General features: G+C 48.7%; 1 protein-coding gene across 21 annotated transcripts in view; it reads left to right on the forward strand.

The window, feature by feature from the left end:
• Nucleotides 1–19,159, forward strand: part of CLASP1 (cytoplasmic linker associated protein 1) — a gene marked incomplete at both ends in the record, with an annotated part of 231,564 nt that overhangs the window by 39,581 nt on the left and 172,824 nt on the right. For all 21 annotated transcript variants that reach the window (XM_079710818.1, XM_079710805.1, XM_079710806.1 and 18 more), the window contains 4 exons: nucleotides 12,695–12,773; nucleotides 14,211–14,314; nucleotides 15,104–15,195; nucleotides 17,193–17,268. In XM_079710818.1, coding sequence (XP_079566944.1) covers nucleotides 12,695–12,773; nucleotides 14,211–14,314; nucleotides 15,104–15,195; nucleotides 17,193–17,268 — 351 coding nt within the window. The remainder of the gene's footprint in view (nucleotides 1–12,694; nucleotides 12,774–14,210; nucleotides 14,315–15,103; nucleotides 15,196–17,192; nucleotides 17,269–19,159) is intronic.

The raw sequence follows: 19,159 nt of genomic DNA on the forward strand, positions 1-19,159 counted from the left end.
GTTAAAATATACATAACATAAAACTTACCATTCTAACTGCTTTTAATTGTACAACTTAGCGGCTTTAAGTATATTCAGTGTTGTTCAACCGTCACCACTCTCCATCTCCAGAACTTTTTCATCATCGCAAACTGCATCCATTAAACAGTAACTTCCCATTTCCCCCTCCCACCAGCCGCTGGTAGCCACTACTTTCTTTCTGTTTTTCTTTAATTGAAGTATTGTTGTTGATTTACAATATTAGTTTTAGGTGTACAGCATACACTGTTCTAGTTTCTGTCTCTAAGAATCTGCCGTTTCTTGGCACGTCCTATATCTGGAGTCATACAATATGTGTCCTTTTATGTCTGCTTTATTTCACTTGCCTTAACGTTTGCAAATACCCTCAAACTTGATTTTTACCTAGGAACGAACGGGAGGACAGAGCCACATTTACTGTGTGTGGTTCACTGTGGCACGTCGTTGAAATTGATTGCTTCAGCAATTCTCCCAGTCACCTGCAGAAGGGGGTATTAGGTATCCCATTTTACACACGCATACATGGACTTTGAGACGTTAACATTCTTGAGGGCCCACGGCTAGTAACCATGGTGGTGCCATGTTTTGAACCTAGTTTTGTCTGACTCCAAAGCCTACTTATTTTATTCTCTGTCTGCTGCTTGGATCTCCACCCCGACCCCACCCCATACTGGGTTTCTGATGATCGAGCGTTCTGCTGGGCTTGTCCTGAACTGTGTGGCTTGCACATCTTACCGGCTGTGGTTCACACCTTGCCTGTCTCCATCACAGTGACCTGAAAGCTTTCTCCTTGAGTTCAGACAGGATGGCCATCGGCTACTGTGGGTAGTAGTTTTGCTGATTGGTGCAGTTCAGTGAATTGATTTTTCCATAAAATGTTCTTAAGATACCTAGCCTTGTGGAAGCTTTGATTCACAAGATCATTCTTACGAAGCATCCTGAGCAGAGTGTGATGGAATTTGGCTAGCTCTGAAATACTTCGTAATTTGGAGTCTGAGGGACTTGGGAATATGTCGTTTTAACTGTCACTTTTCCCTTGATTGCAGTAAGAGGCTTCCTAAAAAGTGGGACCTGGAGGGTTCCTTTCTGTTCTATTGGTCCCTCATTTCCCATCAGGGTGAGGTAAAATTCCTCACAGTGGAGGCCACCTTCACTTTTTAGACGAGCGGGCTTCATAGTGGGCACAGGGTGGGCCCTGGCACTGCAGTATTTTCCAAGTGAGAAATAAAGCAAATTGATGGAATTCATTCATTTATTCAACAAATAAGGTTCTGGACTATAGCAATGAGTAACTAGATACAAATTCCTTTCTTCATGGAGCTTACTTCCCACTTGGGGGAAAGAACCCATAAGCAAGTCAACTGAGTGAGTTTTTATAGACTACTGGGAAGTGAGAAGTGCTTTGGAGAAAAGTAAAGCCGAGTGGGCCGAGGGCGTGCAGCCACGCCCATGATATTCAGTAGGGTGGTCGGAGCGGGCCTGGCTGAGAACATGGCACTGGGACAGAGACTGGGTGGGATGCTGGGACGGGCTGGGTGGCAGCTTTGGGGAAGGGCATTCCAGGCAGAGAGAGTGTCTGGCACGGGGAGGGAGCAGCCGGGAGGCCAGTGAGGGGAGGGGGCGGCCATCGGGGAGACCAGTTCTTACACAACATGGAGCCGTTGGCGGGTTTTCAACAGAGGACATGGTATGACTTAACTTTCAGACGGACATTCTGGTCGCGTGGTGAGAATAGACGGAAGGGAGCCCGGGGTGGAAGGAGGGATCCAAACAGGGTAAAGTGACGGTGCTTTGCTGTTGGCCGTTGTGTTTGGGGTTGTTGACTGGAGCGCGAAGCTCGTACCATGCACATTATCCCTGTCTTACGCAGGCACCCCCAACCACTTCCTCCAAATTTGCCGTCATCATGGTCGATGCTGACGATTCAGAAATGATGGAGATACGGAACCTACCTTTAGGGAGCGCTCAAGCTAGGCTTCAGGCACTAGAGAAACAGATGGTTTAACAAACCAGAGGTCGCAGCCGCTACAAGAGCAGTGTGCGGTGGGTATGCAGGACGTACCGCCTTCCGTCCCGGGCTAGTGGGTATAGGCGGGAGGGCGCCGGAGCGCGTGATGCTTGAAGTGAGCCTTGAGAGGCACGAGAGTGACACAGAGAGAAAGCACAGTGCTCCAGGCAGGGACCCATGTCAGTGAGAGCTGGCACGTTCGGGAAAGCTGTGGGTGATGACTGGCCCGCAGAGCGAGTTGAGGTGTGTGGACTGTGGGCTCTGCAGAGCGTTCTCCGCAGCACCGGTGGGCCTCTGGGCCCACGCAGGCTGCACTGCCCCCCATCACAGCTCAGCTCCCGACCCAGCTGTTGGCCTTGCTTCCTTCTGCCGCAGGCACCATTTCAGGATCATTTCCGGATTGATAGATAACAAATACCTACCTTTGGCAGGTGTAATGAATTCTTCTTCCACAGTCCAGTCACCAGAAAGATCAGAATAGAGTTCTTTTAAAACAAGTAACTGATTTTTTTTTTTTTTACAGCTTTAGTGAGGTATAACTTACCTGTTAATCGTACAGTTCATTTATTTTTTAGTAAATGTACGGAGCTGTACAGCCATCACCGCAATCCACTGTTAGAGCGTTTGCCATCACTCTGAAAGATCCCTTGCCTCCGTCTGCAGGCATTCCCCACCCCCACCTGCAGTTGTAGGCGACCGTTTCTCTACTTCCTGTCTCGGTAGATTTGCCTCTTCTGAGCATTTCGTATAAATGGGATCATACAGTAGGTAGCCTTTTACATCTGAATTCTTTATCCTGTATTCAAGGTTCGTGAATATTATAGCGTGCATCAGAACTAGTTTGTTCCTCTTTACTGTTGAATGGTATGTGATCGTGTGGATGTACCACATTTTGTTTCTCTAGTCATCAGTTGATGGGTATTTGGATTATTAGCACTTCTTGGCTCTTAAGAGTGATGCCCACTTTTGGGCCAGAAGGGCATCCAGTAGGCGAGGGTTCTCTGGGGAAGGTGCACACGGGAACGATTCCGGTTTGGGGAGTGTCCTTACAAACTTAGTGTTCTTGCCTTGCCCTTTTGGAAGACTGCTGGAGTAATGCATGTTACTGGAGCCACGTAGTAGCTGAGTGGCCTTGCCCAGTTGCCTGTTTCCTTAGCGGGGAGGTGGGGATGCTCATAGGTGCGGTGCTTGGTACAGGGTATCGTGAGGATTCAATGAGATAATACGGAGAATGTGTGCAAGGGAACGGTTAATTTTCCCCATGAGCCCCCCAGCCGCCAGCACCCACCCGTGTGCTGCCCCTGGGGAAGTGCTTGGGGATGAGAGGGGCTGTGTTGGGACCGCCCCGCTTCGAGTGGTCTGTGGTCTTGTTGGAGAGAGGTGTGGAGTGCCCGCGAGGTAGAGAGCTGGGGTGGAGCCCAGAGGCTGGAAGAGCTCCCGGGAGGGGAGCGGGGTGGGGGGCTCTTAGGAGACCCCATAGGCCTGGCTGGCTGGCTGGAGGAGAGGATTGGGGAGGTCAGCTTAGAAGCATATTGGGAGAATTTTAAAAGCCCACGTGGAAGACTTGGGTCCTTGTGTAATCCCGTGGGCAACCATGAATGCTTTGGTGCCTGATCTCACGTTTATGAGATGTGTCTGCAGGAGGGAGGTTGCAGATTTAGGGGCCTTTGGCCGGATTCCACCCACGAAATGTGTTTTTGGGCTCCCCAGTCCTTTACATTCATTCAGAAAGTTGCCCGTGTTTAAAATCTGGCCATCTGGCCACGCTGGCTTCAGTTCCCACCTGGTGTCACGTGAGCAGGGCTTCCCGAGGAGCCCGGGTTTCCGTGGTTAGGTGCCTCCTCATCTCTCTCTGCTTGAGTTGCAGCCGTGGGTCTAGAGCTGCGCAGGATGGCACGGTGGCCTTGAGCCCCGTGCGGCTGTTGAAAATTACATTAAGGAGCTCGATGGCTTAAGCAAAATTTAAGATTCTGTTTCCCATTCACACGAGCCGCATTTCCCTTGCTCAGTAGCCGTATGTGGTTAGTGGCTGCGGATTTGGACAGCACCAATGTGGGATGTTCCTGTCACTGCTGAGCATTGTATGGGGCTGGTCCAGGTCTTTGAACAAAGGTTACTGACTCTGCCCCGCACCGTGTTCAACCCCGGCCTCCTGGGCTCGCCGGGCCTGTTGCTGCTCCTGTGTGAAATGAAGTGGTTTGAGGACGGGTGGACCTTTCTAATGTAAGACCCTGGTGTATGGGCAAGAACAGGTAACAAGCCTATCACTGCGTGAGTCCCATTAATCTCACACTAGGTACTTATATTTTTACAGCCTTTTGTGGCTCAAAAAGTGTCTCCGGCGGCCATTCCAGAAGAGGGATTTAAAAAGTCAGCGGCCCAGAGGCATCTGGCTGGCACGAGTGTCCCAGGAGTCGCTGGGTGAAGCTGTGAAGGACAGCATGCTTGGGAGAATAGTTCTGCTGTCTCGCATGAACGCACAGGGTCACCAACTTTGTCACACCCTTCTTGGGTATCTGTGTTGTGCTTTTAGTCTTGGGATTGAAAGTGAGTGCATTGTAAGAGTACTAATTGATTTCCTCCTTACTTAATAAGGTTGCAGTGTAGAGTCTTAAAATGACAAAAAAAATGTATAGAGTCAGCAGCCTGTGGCCCCATAGGGCACCTAGCGCTTTATGGTAAAAATAATGCCAGTCAGGTGTACAGTGTGTGTTCTTTTTCAGAACTTGTCCTGAGGAGATAAGCGCACATGTGCGGAAGTGTGTACCCATCACAGCGTTGATTAAGATAATGACTGTGGGTAGGGGCTTGGCGGCTCGGTTCAGTGATTATGGTGCCTGCACACAATGGGGTATCATCCAGCCACTGAAAATGGGGTGGAGATCTGTATGTATAGATCTGGGGCGATTTCCATGGCATACGAACCGTTTCTGTAGAGCTCACAGCACACACACATGCACATGTGTACATGCAAGATGTCTTGAGGGACAGTCATCAGAATGTTGACGGTTGGGTGATGAGATTTCAGGCGCCGTCACTTTCATCTTTGGGGGGTTGTGCCCCCTCGGACTGCTCCTCTCTTTGCTCAGTAGGCTGTGCTTTTTTGTTTTTTAATGTTTGAAAGTGCTGCTCTCATAACGAAGGGAACAAACACTTACTGAGTGCCTACTGTATGCCAGCCATTTTGTTAAAACTCTTAACCCTCCTGTGTACTCTTTGAGGGAAAGGTGTTGTTATTCTGACTTTACTGATGAAGCACGTGAATCCTGGAGACGTAGCAGCTCCACTGGGCAGTAGACGTGGCAGAGCTGGGATTCAAGCCTGGATCTGTACTCACAGCACCCTTGGACTTTTCCTGTTTTGGGCATTATCAGAGCATCAGAGACGTTTGGAACGAGACCGACTTTATCTGGTAGTGGCAGAGAAGAAATGTGACCTGCCCAAGGTCTTCAGCTAGCTAGAGAGAGGTGAGGAGGGCTAGAAGGTGGGGTTTTGTGATACTGTGATTTTGCTGTGCTGAGAATAGCCTTGATCAAGTCAGGAGGCTCCCCCCACCCCTACCCCCCTCCAGTTCCATCACTCTCCAAACTTTATGACCTTGGTTAAGTCTCTCTACCTCTTTTTTGAATTTTCCTCGCTTGCAAAATAAGGGTAGTATGTTCTACATCTCAGGTTATTGTGAGATTATTCAGATTCATCCAGAAGTGCCTTAAAAACAATAAAATACGATATGAATGCAAAATATTATTTTTATTCCAGCCAGTCTGGTCTTCCGAGGCCCAAGAAGTGACCTGTTTCTCCAACCTAGCTTGTCCCTTGTGGACATTTTTTGGGGAAAAGGATTTAGAATTTCTTTGTTTTTTTTTTTTAATTTTTTAAATTTTTTTTATTTTTTGTGGTACGCGGGCCTCTCACTGTTGTGGCCTCTCCCGTTGCAGAGCACAGGCTCTGGACGCGCAGGCTCAGCGGCCATGGCTCATGGGCCCAGCCGCTCCGCGGCACGTGGGATCTTCGCAGACGGGGGCACGAACCTGTGTCCCCTGCATCGGCAGGCGGACTCTCAACCACTGCACCACCAGGGAAGCCCTAGAATTTCTTTCTTTGATCATTGAGCAGATGTTATACCTTGGAGAGAGAACTGTGGTTGGTTCCATTCTGGTGCTTTCACTTGTAGTTTAGAAAGTAAGTAAGGCAGAGACGAGGTCCAAGCCACTTGTCACAGACTTATATATAGGTCGAGTGGTCCAGGGTCACTCCCACTTTTCTAGTTTTTAAAACCTTTAAAAAAATTGTGAGCTGTATTTAGAAAGTGCATAAAATGCAGATGCACAGTTTAATGAGTGGTAAAGCTAACAGCTCTTTAATTGCTACTCGGGACAAGAACTGGAACATTGCCAGCACTCCCCGAAGTTACCACTCTCTTGACTTGTATGGTATCACTCTCTTGCTTTTCTTTTTTAGTTTTATCATCTAAATATGCACCTTAAAATTCTAGTTTATGTTTGCTTGTTGTTGGACTTATACAAAAGTGTATATACAGGCCTTTTCACTCATTATTATAGATTTATCTCTGCTGTTGAGTGTAGCTTTGATTCATTTATTTTGATTGATTATTGTATTCCCTGGCATGAAAACCACAACTTTCACCTTCTACAGTAGATGGACATATGGATTTCTAGTTTTTAGCTATTACGAATGGGGCTGCTCTGAGCATTTTTGTGCATTTCTCCTGTTGTACACACGCATGCATTTCTGTTGGGCGTATTCCTAGCAGTGGAATAGCTGTATCTCCAAATTTGGGAGATGTGCCAAGATGTTTTCTGAAGTGTTGGTTGTACCAGTTTACATTCTACCAGCCCAAGCTTCCATGGTAACACGTTCTTGTCAACACTTGGTCTTGTTGGTCTTTAATTTTAGCCATTCAGGGAGTATGCAGTAGTGTGTCATTGTATTTTAGTTTATGTTTCTCTGATGAGTAATGGAGGTTGAACAACTTTTCATGTACTTAGGAACATTGATATCTTTCGTGAAGGGCCTGTTCAAATATTTTGCCCATTTTTCTACTGGGCTGCTTGTTGGTCGGGCTTGTAGGTGATCTGTATATTTTCTAGAATCAAGCCTGTTGTTGCTTATTTGTTTTATAAATATCTCTTTCCAGTGTGACTTGCCTTTTAACTTTCTTAGGGTGTTTTGGTATACCACAGTTCTTAATTTTAATTTGGTCCAGTGCATCACTCTTTCTTTTAATGGTTTATGTTTACTGTATCCTGATACTTTCCCCTATCCTGGGATCATGCAGCTGTTTTCCTATGTCATTTGCTAAAAGCTTTATTGTTTTGTTTTCCACACTTATATCTATACCAGGAGTTCATCTTTACATATGGGGTGAGAGAGGAGTTAGTTTCTTTTTTATTCTAGATAGATACTCAGTGGGCCCAGGGTTCTCACTCCTCTGTAGTGCACACTTTGTCATAAAGAAGGTGCCCATATATGCATGAGTCAGTTTCTTTATTCTGTTCTGTTGCTATATTTGTCTTTTCTTGAGCCGATAGCACATTCTTGCTGTTTTATAATAAATCTTGATATCCCATGGGAGCGAGTTTCACCAGCTTGTGAAACTCCACATAGATTTTGGAATCAACTTGTGAACTTCCTAAAGAAAAATTATAGTTGGGATTTTGAGTGGAATTTTATGTGTAGATCAATTTGGGGAAAATGGAAATTTTGCAATACTGAGTATTTCAGTCTGTAGCTCTCTATTTTGGTCATCTTTAATTTTTCTTTCTTTTTTTTTTTATCATTCCATAGCTTTTGGGGTGGAGATTTATTTTGGCTAGATTTATTCCTAGGTGTTAATTTTTATGCAATTAAAAATGGAGACTTAAGATTTCCTTTTTTGGCTTGTTGTTGGTATAGAAATGTAATTGTTTCTTGCGGGGGTGGTACATTGACTTTGTATTAATCAGTCTTGCTAAACTCACTTATTTTATAATATACCTGTAGATCTTCTGGATTTTCTACTTACAATTTCCATTAGTAATGACAGTTTAGCTTCTTCTCTGTGAGTTTTATACCTTTAATTTTTTTCTCGCCATAAAGCTTTAGCTAGGACCAGTGTTGAAAAGAAATTGCAGAATGGATGTTTTTGTCCTGTTCCCCATATCAAAGGGAAAACTTGCAGTATTTCATCAAGTGTGATGCTTGGTTTGATACTTGGATCAGAATTCAGCTCTTTCCACCTTTTAGCTGTTGTGAATAATGTCGCTCAGAGCGAGTGTACAAGTATCTGTTGGAATCCCTGCTTTCACTCCTTTTGGGTTTATAGCCAGAAGTAGAATTGCTGGATCATACGGTGATTCTGTGTTTAATTTGGGGGACCTGCACACCGTTTCCCACGGGGACTGCACCACTGTGTATTCCTACCAGCAGTGAACACACAAGAGTCCCAGTTTCCCCACATCTTCACCCACAGTTGTTTTCTGTTTTCTGTTTCTATTTTTTGGGGGATAGTAGTGACCCAGATGGGTGTCCGCTATTGCTTCTTGCCTAGCGTTGCTGACCTCTCCTTTTGAGCTCCTTTTCAACTTACGTTCTATTTTTCTCTATCTTTGGTCTCTTGCCTCCTCTTTTGAATTTTCCATCCTTTCGTCTCTCTGGGCTTCGTTCTGGATTTTTTTCTGCAGACTCAGTTTCCTGTTTACTTCTCCCTTCCTCTATATCTAGTGTGTTTTTAAGCCCATCCATCGAGTACTTAATTTTGGATTTCTCTCTCCCCAATTTTAATCATGTGTTTTGTTTTCTTATACATAGTAAGAATTGTTATTTTAACATCTGTTTCTAATTATTCTCATACGCATAGTTCATGTGGATCTTTGTTTCTGCTAGTTGTGTACCTGGTTGTCTTTGGTTGTGTTTTGGACACTGTATTTGAGAATTGTCTACAGAAGTAAATTGAGGACTAGACAATCCAGAAATGATTTGTGTTTTTATCTGCCAGGGGCTTTAGGGCACCAGCAATCTAATAAGATCATTTCTATCTGCTGTGAGGGATTGGCATTTTTCTGGGTCACCCAGATTCTTGGAAGCTGGCCTGCAGTACATCTGGAGGCTGTTTTATTTCCAATTCACTCTCCAAGTGTATAGCCATTTGGATTTCCAACCCAAGGTATAGGGGTTTATCTGGGCCACTAGTCTTTGAGGGCTCTGGAGTGCATGTTCTAGATCCAAGTAAGTGGTTGTCACAAGTAATCCTCAGTGTCTTGGTTGCCCCGTCCCAGTGTATAAATGGCCCTAGGGCAAAAGTAGACCATTTGCTGTAGGCTCATCTCTCCGGATTTTACTTTTCTTATGTTTTGTGAGCTGGTAGTTCTTCTGTGCCTTCTTAGTTCTCTGATGTTTCCAAGAAGATGTTCTTTTATATGATATCCAGCGTTTGTAGTTGTTTTTAGCATGAGGGGTTGTCTGAGTTACTTAGCCATTATTACCTCCTTTTAAAAGCATCTTTTAAAAGTTATAGGATAAAGGAACTGTGTTGGACCTTGAGAACACATCTGTTCAATTCATCACTAGTCAATAAAGTAGGGCTGTATTGGTCACTTAGCATGAACCCGGTATTGTGCTATATGTTACAGAAACTTCGAGGAAATACAAGGCATGGTATTCCTTACATTCAAGGAGTTTAGCTGGGGACACAAGCATAAACTCAGAAAATTAAATAGAATATTGGAGGAGGTGCTCAAGCGTCATGCAGAGTTGACAGCTTAGTGAAAACTACGGGCAGAGTGGGTGGTGGGAGCCGGGCCCTCTCTCTGCCGCTGTCCCCTGTCTCCTGGCCATCTTCCCCATGGTGGGCACAGGGCCCTGTCACTCCCCCTTCACATTCCAGCTCTGCCGTGGCTCCCCCACTGTGTTCAAGACGTATCTGCGGCCCTTCCCGAGCTTCCTCCCCGGCCCCTCCCCCGCACCCGTTCCCCTCGTCCCACCCCACGCGCTCTTCTCTCTGCGGGGAGGTCTTCTCTTCCTTTGATGTGAGGCTAGGTCTTCAAAGCTTATTAGCCTTGTGCAGTGAAACCCCTTCTGGAAAGCCAGCCCAGTCCCTGTCCCCGGGACTCATAGGCGTGGCCTCCACTGACCTGAATCAGTACCTATTTCCTCTGGCAGGGGCAGTGACAGTGCTCCGGTGCTAACAGCCAGCAGGTGAATGGTCTGGCCCTTTCCCCTACGAGGTAGCTGTTACTGTTTCCCCCATTTAACAGGTCAGAAAACTGAGCCACAGAGACTTCACGGCTCCTAACTAGAGTGGTCTTCTAGGCAATGCCTTCATTCATTTATCCCTCTCTTCACTAGGGAAACAGGAACATAGAAGGTTCTGAGCTGTGAAGATACACATGCATGGTAGCGCTTCCTTTCCTGCCCCACCGGGGCTGTGACTAAGGGAGAACTGGACAAGTGTGTGCGGTGGTTGATTCTGCTGTGAGGGTGCCTGGACTGTGCTCCAGCCTCTGCGGTCCTAGTGCTCTGGAGCTCGGCTGCATCAGTCAGCCTCGTCTTCCCGGACAGTCTTTGGATTCGCCAGTGTCTCTGGGTGGGACGGTTGGGGAACGTTGCTGTCTAAGATTTAGCCAGGGCTGCCGTGGTTGGACCTGCTAGCAAACCTTGATCCTGGAAAAGCTTAAAGTCTGTTTCTCCCAAATTCTACGAGTAGGTAAACAGACATGGGCTGGCATATCTGTAAAGGCCGTAGTCCTCATGCAGCTCAGTCTTGAGGGATTATACTTAAGGCAGGAGTTCTGCCACGAGGAACACTCCCCCCTCCAACCAGGAGTGCATCCAGACAGACGATTAGGATTTCATCAGGAAAAAGCCAGTTCCAGATAATTGAGAGGGTGCTCTTTTTATAAAATAAACTTAAATTTTTAGAACAGTTTTGGATTGACAGAAAAATCCCATTATGTATCATTCATCTCTAACACTGGTGTGGTATATTTCTTAAACTGAATAAAGAAATACTGGTACATTATTCTTAACTAATGTCCGTAGTTTGTTCAGGTTTGTTCAGGTCTTACGTAAGTTTTATCTGACGTCCTTATCATCCCAGGATCTGACCCAGGATATGACACTCCCCTTTATTGTGTCGGCTAGACTCCTCCTTTTGGCTGTGATGATTTGACTTGTTTTTTGACGACTTCGAGCGTTTTGAAGTGTACTGATTAGGTATCTTGTAGGATGTCTTTTGGGATCGGATGTGGGCTTGTGAGTTTCTAAGCAAACGATTACAGACCTTTTAATCACATGTGCAGGATATGTCCTGCCAACGTGATTTTGTGGCTGTTGATGTTGACTTTGTTCATTTGGTTGAGATACCGTTTCTGAGGCTTTTCTCATCGTACGGCTAGTTACCCCCCTCCACCTCTACGGTGTATTCTGCGGAAGAAAAACGAAAATCTGATACCTAGTCGTCTATATAGCTCATAAGTCATTGTTTCAAAGTGTTTTCCACTGTACCATTACAGACACAAAACCTGTCGAACGACAGAGTTTCTCTAAGAAGTGTTAAGAACTGTATCTTAACATATTCACGTTGCCAATTCCTTGCGAGAACAGTGCACGTACTGTGGTGACCAGTGGGCGAACTTGGATTACTTCCTTTCGAAGCGGTGGACTTAAAACTGGCTATCAAAAATCTAACGTTTTCGTTTTCATTGGTTGCGAAACGCAGGAGCAGGGAACTACAGGAACTCATGATTCTTATTATCTGAGGTATTTTTCAGTAAGTTCAGAAGAGTTTTCAAAATGAGCGTACACAACGCAGAAGCGTTGTCTACTGGCAGTAAGTTTCCCAGGGCTCGCCCGGGAGAAGAGACAAAGAAACCTGAACTCCGTTGAAGCTATTAGCGCCCCCTTGAAACAAAAACAGTTTTACAGCTGTTTTTATGCAGCTCGGAAAAACTGCTCTTGAACTTTAACCTCGTGGAAAAGAGAAAGTTCTTTTTTCCAAAAATTGCACCAAGATAAAGCAAAGCTCTACCTGGTGCGAGTGTGTTGCATAGGTGTTAGCAGTACTGCCCTCGCTACGCGCTCATCGGACAGTAGCGCAACCCCAAGAAAAGGATGGTTACCGCTAGTGCCCTCCGCGCCGCGAGAAGCAGGCACCAACACCAGGTAGGTTTGTGGCGACTAACCCGAGCATTCCACCGCAGCCGCCCGGCAGCCTGCGCACCTCTGCTGATCTCGGCTCCCGAAGCTCGCCACCAACTCCTCGTTTTCGGAGGCTTCGGAAGGTCGCAGAGGGGCCGCTCAGTGTTACCCAGAAGGCCACGCGCCAGCTGCGAGCTGATATGCATATGTGCTCTCCGCCGGGGCGGGGCCTGCAGGGGGCGGGGCCGCAGCGCGCGCTCCTACTCTCGAGGGCGGGCGCCCGGGACTCAGGTCGAGGCGGTGGGGATTGATTCGTGTCTCGCCACCGACTATTTCGTGTTAGCGCTGTAAACAGCCCTTTCCGGCAAGCGGCCCCCCTCCTGACACCCGGTTTAACCCTGCGGGTCGGCGCACGCTCCGGCTCCCGGGCCGCGTCTGAGCCAGAGATGCGGAGGCGCCCCGGGAGCCGGCGGGCGAGGGCGCCGCGTCCCCCGCCGGCCGCTGACGGGGGCCCGCTGTTTGCCGTTGCAGGTGGTTCTCCTGGGCATGGACATCCTGTCCTCGCTGGTCACCCGGCTGCAGGATCGGTTCAAGGCACAGATCGGCACAGGTGAGCTCTCTCCTCCTCCAGCCCCCGGCCTTCGCTGGCTCTCGCCAAAGCTTCACTTGGCCGTACCCGCCTTCCACCCTTACCCTCTAGTCCCCCACCCCCCCAGCCCGCCCCCACCTCCTCCTGCATCTTTAGATGTCACGGCTGCCCTGCTGCCTCGCCCCCCTCCTGGGCGTGGCCGGATCTGCCACCTCCGCACCCCTGCTGGCACCCCACCCCCATACCTTTCTGCTGGCTTCTTCCACCTCCCTGTTCTAGTACCAACTATTACTTTGGTTTCTTCCAGTTAGCCATCAGGCTGTGGTGCCAACCAAGCCCTCTTTGTCCCTGACCCTTCCCTTTGGGAGGCATCGCTTTCTCTCTTTGAGAGATCCTGCAGATCCGATGCAGCTGTATTGTTAACAGATTTTTGTTGCTATGACTGTTTCCACTTTGGTTGTAGATGTCATTTCAAGTGTGTGGTAAATGATCACTCTTATTTTGAAGGGAGAGCAGTAAGTCAGAAAAATAAAATAAAATAACCCCGGGTTCCGTAGATTAAGAGATGATTTAATTCCCGACCTCTGGGCTTTGATGATGACAATACAAACACTAAGCGTCTCTGTGCAGGCATTTCCTTGTAGAGTTTCTCGGTTTCAATTGGTACACATGTATTTGTTCTTCTGTTAACCGTCTGGTCAGTGTGCACCTTGAGCTAAAGTCGTGAGCTCTTCCCACTCTGGTACAAACCGCCCATCTGCAAATAAAAAGTCCCTCTGAGGAATTTGATGTTTTAGTAGCGTTCCATTTCCCCCTAAATTAGCTGAATTGTTCAGGGCTATCTCTTGTAAAAGAAATGTTTATAGACGTTTAGAAGGAGCAAAGAAAATTGACCTCTGATACCCAGGTGCCCTTGGAGCAGCAGTGATGGCCCGCCCCCAGCCATGCGGAGGAATGGCGGAGGAAGGGCGGAGAGCTGCATTCTGTCTGATGAGCTTGGGTGGATGTGATGTAAAAGTAAAAACAGATTGAGCCATAATGCCTGTTCCTGCCCTGCTCCCCTGCTCTCCTCCCCACTCCCCCTGAGCAGACACGCTGGAGCCCCTCTGTCTAACCTGGATTTCCTTTTGTGTTGACTCTTTCCTGCCAAGGTCTTCCATCGACATCCATGTTAATAGCATTTCAGCAGCTTAAAAACATGCTGGAAGCTGCCTAGAGGAAGGTGGGGTAAGGAAGAAGACAGTGTGTCCATGCAGAGGATTTCTGCAGATTCGCCTAGTAGCTCCCGTGGATGGATTTGAGCAGGAAGGGTAGAATTACAGGGTTGGTGGGTTTAGAGTGATGTGCATCATTTAGGCCAGGATTTCGAAATATCTTGTTAATTGAAATACCCACAGTTGGTGACCACAGGCCACCAGGCTAGGTTTTCATTTGATCCGTTTGCATTTTAATTTCCAGTGCTGCCGAGCTTAATAGACAGACTGGGCGACGCTAAAGACTCTGTGAGGGAGCAAGACCAGGCCCTGCTGCTGAAGATCATGGATCAGGCTGCTAACCCCCAGGTGAGGCCGGGCCGGGTGGGGGCGGGGCGCTCCGTCCCGCAGAGCGCCAGGGGTTTTCAGAGGAAAACTTTCATGGCGTCTCATCTGGCCCCTCTTCCCCCCCACCATAGGATATTTAAACAATAAACAGCAGAGGTATACCTTTGAATAAGTTAGTGGACTTAGCACGGGTATCGAGTGCTTGGTTTGATCCATTAGAGTTGAGCTCATTTACATAACTGACTCTGCACATCTCTGAAAAGATGCAGCTGTGGTGTCCTGGCACTCAGAGGCCTGGCTGCAGCCCTGGTCTCTGTCTGCTGGTGAGCTGGGGCTGCCGGGATGGACAGACAGGGGTCCAGCTGTCCATTGTTGCAGGGTGGGGTGGCGGGGCGGGGAGGCATCAGGAAAAGCCTTCCCAGGAAAGGTAAAGCCTGCATTGGCCTGAAAAGCTGAGCAGGTGTTTGGCTTGTGGATGGGGTGGGCACAGCTGTTCAAGCTGAGAGAGCAGTGTCAGTATGTGACCTTGGGCCTCATTTTCCTCACCCATAAAATGGGGACAGTTTCACCTCCCTTTCAGGGTTGTCGGGAGAATTAAACGCAATTATATAAAGAAATGTGTTTTGACCGTTTTTAACTTGATATACGAGCATAAGTTACCATTTTCCAGCAAGCTCTTGGGGGCGCAAAATGAGCTGGTGGAGGTGGGGAGGGCTTTGGCACCTGTTGCGACATGGGCCCCGCGTTGGACGGGGCTGCAGAAGCTGCCCTCTCTCCTCTCACCCCACCCCCCGTCCTCTGCGCCTGCAGTACGTGTGGGACCGGATGCTGGGAGGCTTCAAGCACAAGAACTTCCGCACCCGGGAAGGCACGTGTCTCTGCCTGGTCGCCACACTCAACACGTAAGTCTGGTGGGGCCTCAGGGTGTCCTCGGCTAAGCTTTTGTATCTGTAACTGTTAATTCTGAAATCATCACGAATCTACAGGAAGTTGTAGGGAAACGTCCTGGGAGGTGCTGCGCACCCACCTGTCGTCTTGCGTGTCTGTAGTGCAGGGTCCAGACCAGGAAGCTGGTGTAGATACGATCCACAGAGCTTGTTCAGGTTCTTCCAGGACGCACGCGTGTCGTGTGTGCATAGCTCTCACGGGTGCAGCTCTGGGTAACTCACTGCCATGTTCAAGGTGCAGACCCGTACCTCGCCCCAGGTGCCCCCATGCTGCCACTCATGTGCTCTCCAGCTCTGCGATTTCGTTATTTTATGAATGGAATCACACAGAATGTGACCGTTTGAGATTGACCATTTTTCCCCCTCTCAGCGTTATTCCCTTGAGATTGCATATATGTTGTTGCCTGAACAGTAGTTTGTTCCTTTCTATTGATGAGTAGAATTCCCTGGTATAGACGTATCATAGTGTGTTTAACAATTCACCCGTTGAAGGACATTTGAATATTTCCAGTTTTTGGTTATTTCAAATAATGCTCTTGTGAACACACATGTACCAGTTTCTACATGAACAGAAGTTTTCATTTCTCTTGGGTCAGTGCCCAAGAGTACAACTGCTGGGTCATTTGGTAGATTCATCTTTACTTTTAAGAGAAACTGCCAAACTGTTTTCCAGAGTTGTCTGTATCATTTCGCATTCCCACCAACAGTGTATGAATGATTCAGTTTCTTCATTTCCTCGCTAGCATTGTTACCACTGTCTTTAATTTTAACCATTTTGATATGCGTGTAGTGCTGTGTCATTGCGGTTTTAATTTGTGTTTCCCTAATGACTGTTGATGTTGAACATTTTTTTAAGTGCTTATTTGTAGGAGAGCCTTTTTTAAAATTAAAAATTACAAATCACCTTTTCTGATTACGAAAGTAATACTATATTACAGAAATCACAGAAAATTTACATAAAGAAGAAAATGATTATTGTCTATAATTCTGCTATCTTCAGGTAATCACTGTTAACATGTAGCATTTTGTTCCAGCCTTTAGAGTTTTATTATTTTTAAAAACAAAATGGAGATTGTAACGTTTATATTACCTTATAAGTTTTTCTCTCTTAATGTGCTAGACTTTTCGGGACCATTAAATTCGGTCTCTGAAGCTTTTTTTTTTTTTTTTGGCTGCACCACGTGGCATGCAGGATCTTAGTTCCCCAGCCAGGGATCGAACCCTGTGCCGCCTGCACTGGAAGCACGGAGTCTTAACCACTGGACTGCCAGGGAAGTCCCTGGTCTCTGAAGCTTTTAAAAAATGTTTCTAGCCTTTGCTTACTGTAGTTCCACATCTAAGAATTTGTCCTGAGAGAGTACTCAGGAAGGAATCACGGAGAGTCCTGTTGACAGAGGGTGTCTGTGACAGCGTTTAGTTTATGGCGGTGCATAGCTGGAGATAGCTGAGCTGTCCTCCAGCAGGGCAGCATTCAGGTGGCGTCCTCTCAGCCGTTTATTGCAGTCTGTCTTCAAGCGGTTATTAACTGAACGTCTGGTGTGGCAGAGAGCCGCACAGCAGGGCGATTAGGAGAGGACCCCGGGAGCCTGCCGGGTGGCTGAGTGCACGGAGTTGGCCAGAGTAGGGACCACCGTGTGACGCATGGCAGTATCAAGACGACAGGACCCCACGTGGGCGAGGCTGCGGCCGCGGCCTGGCAGCGAAGGGCTGGACCAGGTGGAGGGACCCCGAGCCGGGGGCGGCGGGGCTTGTCCTGAGAAGCACTCACAGTTTAGAACTGTGCGGAGGGGCCGTGCGGGTGTGCGTTTAGTTTGGAAGCAGAGGGGGAAGGGTCAGGGGCGAGCCTTGGTGGGAGGTGGCGATGCGCCCGGGGAGGGAGGGAACGAAGGGGTGAGAGGGCAGCGAGCTTTCCTCTCTTCCCACCAACAGTAAAGCACTGCTTTTGTTTTCAGCTCTGGAGCACATACCTTAACACTAAGCAAGATCGTGCCACATATATGTAACCTGCTCGGAGATCCAAACAGCCAGGTGAGTGCGTTTAGTGAGAAAGAGAAATCATTGGCTGTAGACAGTGAGGGTGCATTTTGGTTCTGGGTGGGACTTTATTTCTCTCTCTAGAGCTCCGGGTGTTGGTTGAGGTGATGGGCGTTAGTGCCCAGTAGCATTTATCAGCGTCTTTGGTGGATGGGGGCCTGCTTTGCCCTCTTCTCCACGTTGGGATGGGCCCTCGCTAGCCTGTAAAGCGATGTCATCAGACCAGCCTCCAAGAGAAGGTCACTCTGGTCACCGTCTCTGCAGCTAGAGGGGTGGGCATGGGGAGGGAGCGATGCTGATGGCGGAGCAGCGGCCCCCTTCTGGGGTGGGAGAGGTGGGCCGGATAGGGCCTGTGGGGGCCTCTCGGAGGTGACAGAGAGGGCCCACGTTTTGTTTTGGGCGGTGGCCACATTGGTGCATATAACTGTGGAAACGCTTCAGACTGATCTGTGCATGTTATTTTATGTAAAGTAAAACAAAACCCAAAAACGTCAAAGCACCCCTTCCCTGGTGTCAGGGTGGGTGGGTGGGGCTTTTCTGAGCAGTGAGCAGGCAGCCCGGGCCCCGGAAGCGCCACTTCTCTCGCAGGTCAGGTCTGGTTATCACCCAGAGCCCTGTCTGTCACGTTGGCTCACACACCTGGTTAGATGTGGGGCTGGAAATAGGAACAGTAACTCACAAAAGAAACGTACACCTGCCCGTTGAACGGCATGGGATCGGAGTGCGCAGGTGCACCGGTAGGTGGCTGTTCAGTAGGGAACACCGCGGTACTGCGTGGCCCCCGGTGCTCTGGATCCGGCAGATCTGTGGACGCCTGGAGGGTTGGCGGCCCCCTCCCCGCGCAGTGTTCAGGGGCCGACGGTACGTGGTGGGCGGCGTCTCACTGTCAGCCTTGACTGGCGGCGGCTGCAGTGCCCTCCGCAGGTGACTCTGCCTCCAGCGCCCCCAGCTCAGCCCCGAGGGCCCCCGGGTCGCAGAGCCTCCCGTTCCCGCATCCTTTCTCCCTCCGCCTCTCTGCCCTTGATCCCGGCTGTGTCTCCCGCTTCCTCTTGGGTGCCCTGCTGCGCTCCCCTTCCGGTCGCCGGCCGCTCCTCCGCTTCCCGCTCGCCGCCGGCCGGTGTCCCTGCTCTCCCTCACCCGCACCCACTTGCTTCTTTCCGTGCATCCTCTATCCAGCCTTCACTGAAAGTATCCGACGTTGGAAATTTGAGTTTTAGATATTTTTATTTGCTGGATCATACTTTATGTTCAGCATCAATTTGAAAATAACTGAAGCTACTTTGTTTTTTTTATTATTTATTTATTTTTTTTTTAATTTGCGGTACGCGGGCCTCTCACTGTTGTGGCCTCTCCCGTTGCGGAGCACAGGCTCCGGACGCGCAGGCTCAGCAGCCATGGCTCACGGGCCCAGCCGCTCCATGGCATGTGGGATCTTCCCGGACTGGGGCACATGTCCCCTGCATCGGCAGGCGGACTCAACTACTGCGCCACCAGGGAAGCCCCTGCTACTTTGTATTTTTTAATTATTTGGCCACGCTGCGGCACGCGGGCTCTTAGTTCCCAGACCGGGGACCGAACCTGCACCCCCTGCATTGGAAGCGTGGAGTCCTAACCACTGGGCCGCCAGGGAAGTCCCTAACTGAAGCTACTTTTTAAAAAGATTCTGAATTACCACATGGACTATTTTGCCTTTTTGCCCCCTTAACGTCTTGTCTCCACTTTGTTTTCTGTGGAAAAAAGTCCCTCAAGGGGTTCACTCCTTGAGGCTGTCACTGCTACCACGTGGCCCTTCGGTAGAGCGGGAGAGCCAGCTGGGCTGGCCGAGGCTCTTTCTTCCTCACTCGGGTGCCTGCACTGGCCTGACAGGCGATGTGAGTATCCCCGC

This window comes from Hyperoodon ampullatus, assembly GCF_949752795.1.
Source record: "Hyperoodon ampullatus genome assembly, chromosome: 8".
Taxonomy (NCBI): domain Eukaryota; kingdom Metazoa; phylum Chordata; class Mammalia; order Artiodactyla; family Ziphiidae; genus Hyperoodon; species Hyperoodon ampullatus.